This window comes from Saccopteryx bilineata, chromosome 12 (assembly GCF_036850765.1).
Source record: "Saccopteryx bilineata isolate mSacBil1 chromosome 12, mSacBil1_pri_phased_curated, whole genome shotgun sequence".
NCBI classification, from domain to species: Eukaryota; Metazoa; Chordata; class Mammalia; order Chiroptera; family Emballonuridae; genus Saccopteryx; species Saccopteryx bilineata.
The window spans coordinates 47,054,625-47,070,420 of record NC_089501.1 but is presented as its reverse complement, the minus strand read 5'-3'; the positions used below and the strand labels follow the sequence as shown (position 1 = coordinate 47,070,420).

Sequence of the window (15,796 nt, the reverse complement as noted above, 5' to 3'; positions counted from 1 at the left end):
CGGCGGAGCGACGCCCCAGAGGGGCAGAGCATTGCCCCCTGGTGGGCGTGCCGGGTGGATCCCGGTCGGGCGCATGCGGGAGTCTGTCTGACTATCTCTCCCCGTTTCCAGCTTCAGAGAAATACAAAAAAAAACACAAAAAAACTCATAAAAATCATAGGATTCCCTGATTCTTGAGAGACTGCAGAGTTATTTCCAACAGTCCAAGAAGTTACATGTTTATCAGGCCATGAAATAAATAAGGATATTTGATATTATATTTTTCAAATGACGGTAGAGGAAAAAAAATGTACATCTAAATGTATTCTTGACATTTTATTCTTTCCATTATGGATTTTCTTAAATAGAGCATGCTCAAGCTCAAATTATACTTGTATGGGGGCATCTCTAACATTATTCACGGTTGCCATGAGGCTCTTAGACTTAAAATCATTATAAAAGACAGATACAGGTCCAAATTATTTTCCTTGAACCCAAGAGAGTCAAATTGACTTACGTTTATAGATCCAACCTAATTTTAATTTCTTATTGTTCCAAAGATATCTGTGCGCCATGCAAACACGGGGAGGAAACACCTTGTTTTTAAATTTATGTCACAAATAGCATAGCTGTTATCAGGTGGTTAGTATTCACTGTATCCTCTGCGCCTCCCCCACAGCTCTGCAGGAAATCTAAGTGGCCCTTTTCCACATGCGCATATGTCTTTAACTGCTCAGTTTCCAGCTGTCCCTAGAGAAGCAGGAGCACCATAACTTCAACAGTCTCAGGATCAATAAGAGACCAACCAGCTTGATTTCCCAAGTTCCTACTGGAAACTTCAGCCTTGTTATGAGAAAATGATACTTTCAAATAGATACTCATATTTTTTTATGTGCATATTCGTGCATGTGGGCCAAGCCACGTCCTGGTGCAAGTAACTGCCATGGACGGTCCAAATTCTTATTTTTCATCGAAATTTTATTGTGGTACACATTACTTAAAGTGAATGGGTCATCAACCATTATTAAGAATTATGTCATTTGGTTTATGAATTTGGTTATGATCGGATTTAGTTTGTGCTTAGAAAAGAATGAATTTCACAATAAAGGCAAAAAAGAAATCATGTAATCGTGATTATTTCCATCCCTAGCCTCCCCCATAAATGGATAGACTTAATTAAAACAAACAAAAATCACTGGGCGTTTGTTCATGTTAAGCACACTTTTTTCTTACTGTTGTCATTTTCTCTCAATTCATTTACAAATTATGTGATTGATTCACAGGTAGCAAGGGGACCTTAAAAATACTTGCCAGATTCTACTATTTATGATATTGATCTTATAAATCCTGAAAATAACCTGATGTTATTTGAAACTAATTTATATAGACACAGTAGCTTGCATAAAAGTACCCAGCTCGGAAAGAGGCCTATTGGTTTTCTCCATTCCCTTGAGAAATAAGGGCCATGAGTTTCCACAAAGCAAGCAAATGCGTTTTGAGTTAACACAGCAGTGATTAGTAACAGCTTCCCACTGAGTTAGAGCACTGGGTGAGCCGAGGGTAAATGGGAACAAATTGTCTCACAACCAAAGAGAGTAACAGGAAGGCCTTGTTATTTTTCCTTTTCTTCAAGGATCCCTACAGAGGCGGAGCAGGCAATAGGAATCCAGCTTACCACCCGCAGAGAAGCAGAACAAGGGTGGGCTGATGGGTTTCTCATACTAGTCAGGATCTGGGAGATTGAATTCTGACTGATTCTGCAGTCAGCCTGATGCAGAGAAGGGGGACATTATTTGGTGAAATGGTAATGTAGGTGGCCTACCATGACACTAAGCCATGAGCAAAGGTATGTCTCAATTTTCCACTTTATTCAGGTGATGCTGACCGCCAATCTGGTCATGACAAAGGGAAATCCTTTTAGTAGAGAGAATAGTAGAGTATGTATCTGTGATGACAGACATTCCAGGGAGAAGTAAACAAGCTTGAGCAGCAGCAACAAAAACTCCTCCAAACCCAACTAACTAACAAACAAAAACACATCAAAGAGTAGGCATTCTTAAACTTCTACCTGACCGATCCAATTCCCTTCATAAATGGAAACTTCTCATTTGGATGTCTCTGGTAATCAGATTCCTTAGACTGACATGTGTCCTCTGATTTCAAAGACCATCTTGACCAATGGAAGAGAAGAGCCTATGTACTACTCTGCCAGGAAAACTACAGAACTTAATACTGCATCTCAGTCTTATGCTATATGGGCCTGACCTGTGGTGGCGCAGTGGATAAAGCATTGACCTGGAACACTGAGGTCGTCAGTTCAAAACCCTAGGCTTGCCTGGTCAAGGCACATATGAGAGTTGATGCTTCCTGTTCCTTCCCCTCTTCTCTCTCTCTCTCTCTTCCCTCTCTAAAAATGAGTAAGTAAATTCTTAAAAAATCTTATACTGTATGATGGAAACTTCATGCAAATAACCTTTTATTATTTTGGGAAAGTACAAACTCTAAGATATCACTCAATAAACCAGTGGGGTTTTCACAGGTTTACTTCTGATTAAAGATTCTTTGCAGGTTTAATGCAGAACACCATATGCTTATAACTAGGAATATCTATGGAAGCCGAATCTACCTCGGCACTTGCAGACTAGAAGAGGTACAAGCTGATCTCTCAGCTTGGTGGTTTTGCTGTCACAGCAGTGTGGATGGTGACATTCTGGCTGTATCCAGATATGGAATGTGAAAATGATCTCTGCAGCCCAGAAGCCTGTCTCTGAGGGAACCAGAAATGGGAGAGCCTATAAGACATGAATTTTGCAAATATTTCCTAGTATGGGAGTAGCTTTCTCCTCCTCAAAATGGGAGAAATTAATTGCTGTTCTTCTCAGAGATTCATCAGATTCGTCTTCCACTAAAGATTGTCAGGTAACACAAAGGTAATCATCTCTCTCTTTTCTCCAGAATTTGTTAATGAAAACAGTTTTTCTGTCCTAAAATTTATGAAGCACACTCACATCTGTAACAATGTTTGATTTTACCCACTCATACGAGAATAGTTGGTGCCTGTACTTCCTTCCTTTCTCTACTTACATTTCCTTTATTTTGTATCACTTCTCTGATTTTCAGTGGTATTTTGTAATCCAGTGTATTCACTGAAAAATTTCCAATATAAGTGGGTAATGCTAATTAGATGACACACATATTTGAACCGAAACAACAGAAATTTCTTTTAAGAGACGTAAAAGCAAGTATGATTGCTTGTTCTGAAGATTTTTTCTAAAATTTAAATTGAAGGTAAGAAGAAAGAAGTTGTAAACAATGTTTAAAACCATCTGTCCGCCTGACCAGGCAGTGGCACAGTGGATAGAGCGTTGGACTGGGAGGACCCAGGTTCGAGACCCCGAGGTCACCAGCTTGAGTGCGGGCTCATCTGGTTTGAGCAAAGCTCACCAGCTTGGACCCAAGGTCGCTGGCTAGAGCAAGGGGTTACTCGGTCTGCTGAAGCCCCATGGTCAAGGCACATTTGAGAAAGCAATCAATGAACAACTAAGGTGTTGCAACAAAAAACTAATGATTGATGCTTCTCATCTCTCTCCATTCCTGTTTGCCCCTGTCTATCCCTCTCTCTGACTCTCTCTCTCTGTCTCTGTAAAAAATAAAAAATAAAAAAAATAAAACCACTGTTCCTGCAAGATTTTTGTTGCTTAACATTACTATTAAAGTCATGTGAGAATACTATGATGAATTTTCTTCACCAAAAAAACCTCTGTACTCCTTTTTGGGAACCATAAAACAAATACACACTGTCTTTGTAAACAATGCACGCATGGCTGAGAATGTGATACTACAGACGGAACTTCAGCAATAACCCTTTTTCTCAAATGCATTGGTTCAGATCTCATGCATATGACTGTGGAATGAGAAGCAAACTATATTTGATTTATGAGATAGCCCTGAATGACGATAAATCACTGAGATGTACAGTCATTGAGATGTACAGACAGAGGCAAATTCAGTCACTGCAGAAATTGTGAGTTTCCCTCCTCATGAGATATGTTCCATGTCACATTCTTTCAAAACACAAACCGAAGACATACAACCTGAAGAATATAAACACATCCATACCTCCATTGAAAAATTCAATGCTGTTATGACTCATATCAGGAAAGTTTTACTCTAACATAGGTCTATTTTGTATTGTTTTCAGAACTACAGAGGTTTTCCTAAAAGAGAGCTGTAAATCTATCCAGTGTAACTCTTTGTTTTCAAATATGGTTTCAGTAGGTCCTGAAACCCGGTCTGATGGATTTTCTATAGCACCTTTGCAACTTTGAACAGATTGCTACCTGCTCTACAAATCATCTGAATGCTGTTTAGAAGTCATCTCTTTGCATAAAGGGTAGTAATGCCAGCTGATTTCTCTGAGTGGCAGTGAAGTGTGATACCAAATAATTCGATGGGTAGAATGATAAAAAGGAGGGAGCTGACTTCCTCCTTTCGTACCCAATACTGGTTCTACTGGAGTCTTAACTCATTTTTTCCAAATTCATAAATGTACTTCTGTATTGTCTCAGACCTAGTAGTACACTCTGGGGAAATCTCCATCTATTGCCACAGACATTATTTTGTCTTCAAGCATATTGGGATCTCTTGGATGTGAATGGGTCTGGTTCCTAAGTTTCCAGAAGCTGGGAGAGAAGGAAGAGCTCGCATTGGTACCACATGAGATTACCAGGCTGTTCTTTTTAGGTCTGGGGTCTGGGGCATGGCTAAGTATTTATTTCCAAGTGTGTCAGTTATGGAAATACAAACCTGAACCTCTTAAAATGCAGAAGCAGCACCAACTCTCCTAATTTCCTCTATAATTTTGTAAAGTTTAAGTGCAATTCCAAGTGCAGAAATTAATGGAGTTACTTAAGACAAACTTATAGGAAATGCAAAGTGAGTTGAAAACACTTATCAAATTTGGGTGATGGGGATTACAACATAATCAACAGTTCAAATGCTATAGAAATGTTTACCTGAAACCCATGTACTCTTATGGATCAATGTCACCCTGGGAAATTTAATTTTCTAAATAAAATTTTTAAAATTTTGTGTTGAATGTGTGAGGAGAAGAACCTTAGAAAATTGATCTTTCTCTGAGTATGTGTCCAGGTTTTAGAATAATCTTTTTATATATTTGAATGAAGAGGTGCTTTAAAAGATTGATATATTAATTTCTGAACTCTTAAAATTTTTTAAAAATGTGTATGCAAGTATTTAATGTTATTTGAAAAGGACCTTGTTGCTAATATATGCAGTTTTTAAAGAGATGCCACCATTTAATTCCTTCAAGTACTTTAGTATTAATCCACTCTAAACCCACTTTAAATATTCCTAAAATCACAGTATCAATGGCCCTTGTTGTAACCCAAGTGCCTAGGACACAATAATATTGACAGAATTAAGTTGAACTTGACCCATTTGCTGCTTCCTTTAAGAAAAGTGATGGAATTGCATGACAATAGTTTGAGTATTTGCCATATACTGTAGCACATTATTTGGTTTTGCTTAATTCTTGAACAGTTAGTAATGTACATAATTCCTTAAAGTTTTAGTATTTTGAGTTTAATGAAAAATAATGACTTTCAGGTAAAATGATTGCTAATTAAACTGAACTGTCTCTTGGATGGATGTCCCAAAGTACACTCTTTAATTGACTTGTCAATTGAGGCCCTAAAGTCCTAATTAATGACAGTGGTCTTAAATAGAATCTGGATGCCACATTCCGTGACTATGAATCCTGAAGTACCACACAGGGAACACGCGATGGTTAAGCCATGGTACCGATGAAGGTGCACAGTTGTTCCCAGTTCTTCTCCTAACTCAAGCGATACGGGCTATGAAAAAAGAATTATGTTGAGAATCAAAGTAAGAATCTCAATGCTTCTATGATGGCAATTAGGATTCCTCAGGATGCCCATTTCCTACTGGTGGCCGTTTTTATGAAGGGGGCAGTGATTTTTTGAATGGCTTGCATATGCATAGTCATAACAGGGGCATGTGTGGCCAGTAGAGAAGCTGAGAAGCTGAGGCTACCATTCCCTACCCTTAGTTTGTTTTGGATAGAATGCTTCAGAGTTTGGAAAACCCCAAGAGTTCATAGTGGCTTCTGCAGTGTTTGTGGCTAAAGCTGGAAGAACTGCTCGTGGGTCAGCTCATCTTGGTAGTTGTCGATGGATGAAGAATTGTCTATATAAACTGATTACCTCTGTTACAGGAGAGATGCAGCACACACATGTTGAATGACCCATTTAATCCAAGCATTCCTGAAAGAATCTTGTTTTACCTCCGAACAAATAAACATACCTGACTGAAGTAAGGACCTTGAATGCTTTGAGGGTTTGTGATAAATGTGGTCAGAGAGAGCCTGTCTGGACTTGTGTCCCTGTGCTTCTAAGCTCTAACTTCTGCCTGGATCCAGAGATAAAAAGGCCATGCTGTGGAGATGCTAAAAATAAAGTTTTGTCAGTATCTTTCAGGTAATGTGAAATGAACCAAGTGTGCCTTTTCAATAATGAAATTCACAAGCGAATGGATGGCAGTTAGAGCAATGCATGTCGTGTTATCTAAGAAAATGAATATTCTCTTACCAACGCAAAGCTACTTTTTATAAGTTATTTTAAAACTGCCAACTCTCTATTTTAATCTTGAGAACTGTTTCCAATGGCTAAATTAAGAGTCCTACTTCTTCTGATGGTGCCGTTGGAATGCCATTTTCTCATAGATGGACATTCTGCTTGGGATGTTTCCAGCCTTCTCAAGCGGCAGGTCTCTCTCAGGGTTTTGTGCCAAGGGTTGGTGATCAGAGTGGTGGTTCCAGAGAGAATTCACCAAGTTTTTCTCTATTTCTTTGACATTGATAATTTTCATTACAAATAGGGAGCATTTGCTACACGGTAGGGCAAGCTTTTTAGATACATTATCTCACTTGGTACTGACCACAGCCCAATCATTTGCTATTATTGACTCTATTTTTAAGAGAAGGCTGATGCTAAGGGAGCTCAAATACGTTGCTCAAAGCCACAAAACCAAAAAAAAAAAAAAAAAAAAACCAAACAAAACCAAAAACCAAAAACAAAACAATGCCACAAGCTTTACTAAGACATGGATACAGGTGACCTTGAAGCCCAGATTTGTAGCCTCTTCACTAAACTCTCTTATTTCACAAAATCAAATGGTTAATATGGATCAAGACTACTGCAGACAAGGGTTTAAAGCAAAGATGAGATCAAATACCCAGTGTGGGTATTGGCAGTAGATCCCCAGTGACTAACTTCTGCCCCAGTGGAGAGTCTCATTTCCCCTCCTCTCTCCTTTCCCGTGATTGGCAGGAAGAGAAGAATGCAGGAGCACAGCAGCTGTGAAGGTCAAAACTAGAGGAGAAAACAGTACCTACTTGGGATTGGAATCTCCGCAGCACATAATTAGATGAAGAAGAAGCAAACCTTCCACTTCACATCTACAATCTGCATTACTGGGCTGCCGAACTAGGAAGAGATCCCATCCATAAGGGCAAGGTGAGATAAGAAAGAACGAAGCACAGCATTACATTTTCTTTATCTTCAGATTTCATAAGAAACTTGAGTCCATCGGACTGAATCAGGGCTGTTACTTCCCTATTTGCCAGGGCATTGCAAGACAGTTTTAGCAAAGGTAGAATAAAAATGGTTTTGAATGAAAAATATTAAAAACACATTTATTATCTACTTTAGAATGTCTTGACTGACAGCTGGCCATTAGGCGGAACCAGTGGTTGCTGGGAAACAAGCTCCTGAGCAGAAAGCTGTACCACAGCACTGTGTGAGAGAGCTCAAGTTGTTACAGCCCATTAGAAATGAGTTTTCCTCCACATAAATATTTCATTTTCTCTTCTTGAATTTCATTTGAATATCTGTTTTACTAGTGGAAGCCCTAGTAGTACATATATGTAAATGTTTATATTTATGTACATAAATACATTTATTTAACATTCTAAATCTTTTTTAAGGCCCTAGTTTTAATTACTTTGATCAGAAAATGTAAAAAAATTTAAAATAATGCATATCTATTCTGGGACATAATATTTGAGAAGTGAAGGTTATTAGAGGCAAATATAAGACTTCTTCAGAAGGAAACATTAGAACACTTATCTTGAATTTTGTTTTTCCTCCATCCAATGGATACATTGGTTGGGTCCATAAAACAACCTACTGAATCTAAGACAGTAAATTTAGTCATTCTGATCCATGGAGAGCTGTCTTCCTGAAACATTGCCTTTGGATGTCTGGTGCTTATATGTGCCTTGTTAGATTGAAGAACGCATACAATTTTAAAGCTGGTGCTCCGGGCAGTTTGTAGACTTAGGAATAGCCTTGTAAGGGAAACTGGCACCTAACTTTCTACTCGTGTCTTCATGGGTAACTACAATGTACAGTACTTGATTCATTTAATAAATTCAGAAAAAAATTACAATGAAGAGCTTTTTGGCATGGGCCATCTGACTTGAATGTCTATATATTGTAGATCAAAGAAAATGAGTGAGAGCCAAATCTCTACCATATTTCTTCACATCAGTCAAAGAGAATTGTCTTAGAGAAACTACTCAGAGGACTGACATTTTACAAAGAAAATCTTGGCATTTAGCAAAGATCAAAAAGACCAACATACTGGTGAAGACATTATATAAACACAATCTTCAGGAAATACTCTTGGGTCATTGTTAATATTTCATGTCCAAGTAACAATTCAAGACTGAAAAATAGATCATCCATTTTTCTCTATGGTCATATGAGTCTGTCTGTCTGAGATTAAACTTATTAAATGCATACTTGTAACAAAGTTCAAGCTGTTCTGAAAATCAACAAAAACATCTGCCAATTTATTGACAAATGCTAACAAAAAAAAATATGTAAAAGGAGCTTGAGTATGGAGAAACTGCTCAGAAATGAAGAGTACATGGTAATGTTTGACTTCCTTCATGAATCAAGTGATGAGTTCATTGACCCACTATTCCCTTTTGTGAGCACTTAAAGTACTTGGAATGCATAATAACCAACCTTTCTGCAGCTGACACATTACTTGTTTTCTGACTGCCTTTCATGTTAATCTTTCCCTTTGCAATAATGGAGATGTTTTTCTTTAAACAAAAGAAAATCAAGAAATGATGTCCTAACCAGAAGATAAGTTTAAGGTTAATGTTAAAGGTAAAAAATAGAGCTAAGTATTCTCATATAGAAGCCTAGCAAGTCTTGAACGTCCATACAAGGTGCTTTGATCAGAGAGGTAGCATTTACTTTACGTGCTAACTATGGTAAATTTGAGAATCTATGGTTTTTCTTTGATGAGGCCATAAATATTTACTTGAGAAAAAATATGACCTACGGAAGGTCCGTTTTCCATGATGACCTCAATTTACACACCCTAACCTGTTGTGGTCCCACTGGGCATCTTCCTTATGATTATGTACACAGGCTTAACTCGGTAGCGTTGTGTAATTGCTTCCTTCCCGGTGCTTGACATAGTCAGGATGTCCCCCTAGTAATGCAGAGTCAAGTGGCCAGAGAGGAAAGAGTTTTGATGACTCAGAGCAGGCACTTCCCTGGAAAACTAGAGCCTCCCACACATTCCAACAGTGACCTGCTTCCACATGAGATGGTTCCTTGTAAGCTCAGCGAGGGTCTGAATGGCACGAGACCGAGTTAGGGCAATGGAGCGGTTTCTGCTTCCAGATTCTCTAGCTGAAAGGAGAGAAAACACAAAGACAGCAATTCGGATGGGGTTATCACACATTCATTGGGCTTCTTCTGTGTATCAGAACTGTACTGAGAGTTTGTGTGTGCATTTTCTCCTGCGACTCTCAAGAGTTTGTCCTAAATGTGAAGACACTGTATAATCTCTCAGGTCATTATGAATATGCTATTGCATTTGTATATAACAATGAATAAGAACATAAAGTAATCTTCAAAGAGATATTATCAATAGCTCCTCTTAAATATATATTTTAATGCAAGAGATCTTCTTATTCTCAAATTAACCATAATCTGATCAAGAATTTATTTTTAAAAATTGCAGCACATCTTTTTTTTTAAATTTATGGACACAGAAATCATGATTTTCATGCATTTTTCAAAATTCCATAAATCGTTTTGTTTTTGACGACACTGGTTTGAAATCCAGGGCTTTCCCTGACCCACCTCCATTGCTCAGTAAGCGTATACATATGTTGAGCAGTAAGTTGACATTTGTTCACACACATGAAAATGTGGCTGGATATCTGCAAATAAGGCGGGAGGATCATGGAAATGGAACAGGTTTTATAATTAATAGTCATTGCTTGCCATAGTTATTGTAATGTTTGGTGAGAAAAAAAGGAAGTGTTTGTATAGTAAGTGCCAAGGGGTAAAATATTTTTTCTTTAACTCTATTTTGGCAAATTTCAAACTTCAGGAAAAGTGCAAGAATATGAATGGTACAAGGAGCACTTACTGAGATTCACCTACTGTTCACGTTTTACCTTGTTTGCTCTACAATCTGCTTTCTTTTTGTTTTTTTCCCCTTCTTTCTTCTAAACACACACACACACACACACACACACACAATCTTATTGGACCATATAATAATAAGTTGATCTTTTACCCATAAATAGTTCAATATATATTTCCTAAAAATAGAATAAAAACTTTATTGTCACCTTTAGGAGGGGCAGTCTGCCACGGGCCCTGGGTGGTCCTGAACATGCTTGCTGACTGTGCCCACCTGTAAGCTTACCTGTCCTCTGACCTGGCACAGACTCTGTAAATAGTCACGTAAGTAATTAAGTAGGTTGAGGTGACCATGGCATTGACCACTGTGGAACTGCTTATTCTAGGGGAGGTTTGTTCACTGCTTGCTGCAAAAGGGCTGAGACTGGAGCTCTTAGTTCCTCAGTTGTTACAAAACCCATTGTGTGTGAAGCCACCATCTCAACTCAGGGCATCACCCTGTGGGATTTAGAGCAGGGAAGGCCCTACCATGCCAAAGCTTCAGCTGTTCACTGTGCTGTGAGCAATCAACTGTCTAAGTCTGATTGTCTGTAGAGTTTGGCACCTGCTTACTCAATCATCTCTGGAGACCTGTCACTTCTTTCCTTCTTCTAAGAGGTTGACATTCTTCTCAAACTGACTCAATAAACAAGGTGCCAAGATAGACAATAACCTTTTGGAAGAGAAAAGGCAAAAGCTCATGGTTGAGGTTTGAGGATACAAAGAAATTCCTTGGGAGCTGGTGGCAAATATTCTGGCCCAAGTGGTACACAGAGAAGGAGGGAGTGGCCCACCTCTGTCCCAGCTGTTGATATATACGAGGTTAGTTGATGGATGGAGGCTGAGGGATAAACTCTAATCAGTTCCCTGAATGCTGCCATGGGTTCTGCCTGCTCTCTTGTGGATGAGGGGACTAAGAGAGCACTCTGGGCCTCCCCAGATAGGGAGGGCAACTGAACCCAATCTCAGGCCAAACCTGGAAACACCTGCCTCTCAGTGAGTAAACAAATGCAGACCCATAGTGGGTGATAAAGAAGAAAGCGCAGGGGTCCTTTGATCAGCAGACTGAGGAACTGTTAGACACATGACTAGTAAAGGGGTGAGGAAAATCATGCTTTTAGAAGGTGAATGAAGCACCTAGGTTGTTTGACATTAGATCCCATGATTTAAGCCACTGCTCATATAACGTAATTGGGATAGCATCAGTCCTCACAATGAGGTTTGCTAGTATGGATTTCTGTTTTAATGAATACATTATGGCTAACCTAAAGAGACTTCCTTGAGGCCAAAAACATCTCATGAAATTTCAAAGAGGAAGCTATTCAAAGTCTGAGGGCTGAAGTTGCTCTGGGCTGCCTCTAGCTGGATGGAATGACAGCATGATTATGATTCTTATCCAGAAAATGAGCGATGAGTGTCTATGATTTCTCACCTCCTTCTTACGTGGCTCACTTTACTATATTTCTTGCTGGAAGACCCTGTGCTAGAAGCTGTGTTGATTTAGGGTTGTTAGATGTCCAGGATAGCATTTCCTAAACTGGGCAAAGCCTCTGAAATCTAAGACAGAGCCCAGGATAGAAAACCATAAGGCAATGTGGATATTAAGGAAAAGATTCCCTTAATATCCAGTAGGGACTGAGGTGATAACTGACAAAGACTTACAGTCCAGAAATGATGTTGTGTTGGGCTCCAAAGAGGCAGTTAGTCCAGGCAGATCAAGGGCTTTGTGCCTCTGCAGAACCAGGTTATTTTGCGGAGCTCAATCTCTCTCTAATGCAATAACTAGGAAGCCACATGGCTGGCTGCCTGAGAACAAGTGGCTCCCGCAGAACCTCTGCTGCCTGGCCCTGCACTCGAAAGCCTTTCATGATAAAAAGAAGTGGGTGAGGTGTCCTCATTCCCAAGGGATCTCAGCAGTCTTACACCTTACAGAAGGCACAGTGGGGCGGGGAAGAAAGATAAGAGTGAAAAAACGTATTCTTTTATGTTTATTTCTGTGCTCAAATGACAACTGTACCAGGCTCTCTTGAGGGGTGAGGACCACTCATTCAACTAGTCAGACTGGAAAGAGAGATAGGACAGGAAGTGACTGTACCTTGGGCCAGGGATGTTCGGTCCCCTGGGATCACCACTCCGGCTGCTCCCACGGCTCAATGTATAATTGGTACTGATGATTTACATGCCTGTTCTGAGCGTGCTCATAATGTGCAAAGGAGCTGTTCCCAATCTGGAAGAGCTACTTGTAGAGAAGTGAGGTTGAGACACAGGCAAAGCAGATGACAATTTAGCTTCAGGTTCCCTCCCGGCATGTAGCCCTGGGTGGCCAGTGTCAGAAGCTCACGGGCTCTGGAGGCTCGTGGAGGATACTGCCAAGTGTCTTCAGTTTTGCCTCTGCAGCTCTGGCTATTCCAGGCATTGCGACTGTAACTGAATCAATTGCCCATATGACACCTGGCATGCCATCTTGGACTTGGATCAGGTCTTTTTCTTAATACCTTTGGCTCCTGAAGATTGAGACCTTACACCTGACTCAGCTTCCAAAACATAATGACCGCATAGCCACAATAATACTTGGATTCTCCTGCTATTTGCCACCAGGAGGTGGGTCAGAACAGAATAAGCCTCTTTCTTCTTGCAAGTGACTAGGTCCCACTATATTGATGATTTAATGTTGATAAGCCCCAATAAAGTTAGCAGATGCTAACTCACATGAAGGCTCAGGACTGCTCATTAATTCTGATAAGACTCGGGGAGCAGCCAAGCACGTGAAAATTTTGGGAGCAGCGTGAGTGAACCCTGACCAGTGGATCCTTGCGACAGTGAAGAACGTGCTCACGGTGCATTGGCTTTCCCACTGCCAGGAGGAAAGCCTGGCACTTCGTGGCACTGCTCAGGTATTGGAGACACCATGTGCCTTATCCATGTATGTGTTTTGTGGGGGCAGCGAATTCATCAGAAAGTCTGCCAAATCTGGAAGGAATCCTATGCAGCAGTGGGTGACCCTGGAGGAGGTGCAGCAGGCTGCCCCAGCAGCCCAGCCTGGGGGCCAGTCCTCCTGAGCTATGGATCTCTGTAAGAGAGGGCAGCCCCCACGAGGAGTGTCCCTTGACGCCGTCCTGGCACCAGTGCCCACTTCTTTTGGGGAAAGAATAGCTTAGGCCTTGGAGGTGCTGGGAAGAGAAAATGATCAATGCTATATTTATCTCCAAATGCCAGCCCTGCAGCCTGGCAAAACAACCACACACGCCACTGGGACAAGCAGCAGCTCCGACGGCCACTCTGACCTACTCCAGAGCCTGTGGCTTCGATCTCCGCGCTGTGGGATCAGAAAAACCCCTGTGGGCTTAGCTGGCCCTGAGTCACTGTACGGGCCACGTACTGTCAAAAGCAGCTCCTAACTGGGAAGGCCCGTGTACATGTGCAAACACACAGAGAGATGCAGTCTTGTTTCGGTGAGGCTCAGACCAGTGCATGTGCTTTGCCCTGACGCCCGCGTACCCTTGACCTATACCATGAATGGCTCTTGAGGCTACAACTACTTGGTGACCATGTTCATGTAGAATATCCAAATCAATGCAATAGTGGTCCAAATTAAGTTTATCAACAAATCGCAGCTTGAACCTGTCCCCTTCAGTCATATGTTTCCATGTGAGAAAGAGTGGTCTCCAGTTCATTTCTGCACGAGGGCCGCGGTATGACTCCTCTTTGGCCCCTGCAGTGATTGGTATAACACCACTCCTTGGGTCCCATTCCCTTCGTTAGGCCTCCAGGTAAAGGAGGGCTGTCCTACCTGAGGGATAGTGTGAGTATTGTTCCGTGGTATTAGAGTCCACATTCGAGGCACAAGTCAGGAACCTATCCTTGACTTTAACTACCATTGCCCATGAGACAGAACAAGCCACAGGAGATCAATCGGTCAGGCTGAACTCCCAGTTGTAAATGGATCACTGGTTGGCCTTACACCACACTCTAGTTCAGGGGTAGTCAACCTTTTTATACCTACCGCCCACTTCTGTATCTCTGTTAGTAGTAAAATTTTCTAACCGCCCACCGGTTCTACAGTGATGGTGATTTATAAAATAGGAAAGTAACTTTACTTTATAAAATTTATAAAGCAGAGTTACAGCAAGTTAAAGCATATAATAATAATTACTTACCAAGTACTTTATGTCAGATTTTCGCTAAGTTTGGCAGAATAAATCTTTATAAAACAACTTACTATAGTTAAATCCATCTTTTTATTTATACTTTGGATGCTCTGCTACCGCCCACCATGAAAGCTGGAATGCCCACTAGTGGGCGGTAGCGACCAGGTTGACTACCACTGCTCTAGTTGGTACAGTTGCCAACCACTCCAGTGTTCTAATCAATACCAACAGTGTGGTGGCGCAATCCATTCATACCATAAAAAAGGAAGTTAAGTGGCTGAGATCAGACCTATTGGTCCTCTCTGGGACTAATTCATTTGAATCTAAGATCCTGAAGTGCATGGCTGAGGTCGATTCTGCCGATTGATCTATTGATCTGATCTTATGGACAGGGCAGCTGTGAATAATAACCTGAATCAAGTAATGACTGAAATAAATGGAACAGATTTGTTCCTAGCCCTTGTCAGCATGTCTAATCCAAATTGCTAATGAGGTGACATAAATCTATGGAAATTGAATGCAGCCAAGAATCTGCCCAGCTGACAGGTGACTGATTGGGAGAGGCAGTCCACCACACATCCCTGCACATTCCTGCTGACTGAGCTGAAAGACGAGGCCTAACTATCTTTTCACTCTGAGTCATTTCTACAGTCACATAGTCAATCAGGAACCTTTGCTGCCAGAGGGCATGAGGACCACATCTTGACCACTTTGTGATTGCCTGCTCCGGTTCCCCAGGGTGTGGGGCAGGGGGTGGGGAGGAATGGGCTCATTTACTGCTTATTGCAAAGGTGCCATCTCTGGGTTCTTGAATTACAGTGCAACCTACTGTATGCAGAGCTGCAGTCTGGGCCGTTGGCCCTGCGGGCCAGGGAGCCCGAGCTCCTGCACTGATGTTTCTATTGTTCGCTGTGCTGTCAGTAGTAAACTGTTTTCTCTGGTCTGTTGAGTCACATGGTCCATTATTTTTGTTATCCATAGAGTTGTGGCCAGCTGACTTGCTTGCTTGCTGAGATCTCTTCTTTGGAAGCTTATAACTCCTTACTGTTTTTTGAGCAGGGGCTTCTTTTTTGACAATAACCACAGCACTATTATGAATTTCAGTAAACTTGACTTTTGACATAGATACAA

General features: G+C 40.9%; 1 protein-coding gene across 1 annotated transcript in view; it reads right to left on the bottom strand.

Moving 5' to 3' along the window:
- Positions 1-9,034: 9,034 nt before the first annotated feature.
- OPRM1 (opioid receptor mu 1) overlaps positions 9,035-15,796 on the bottom strand; it is a 42,664-nt gene continuing 35,902 nt past the window's right edge. Inside the window, exon 4 of the mRNA XM_066248513.1 lies at positions 9,035-9,734. Within this exon, the coding sequence (XP_066104610.1) occupies positions 9,696-9,734 (39 nt within the window). The 3' untranslated portion in view covers positions 9,035-9,695. The remainder of the gene's footprint in view (positions 9,735-15,796) is intronic.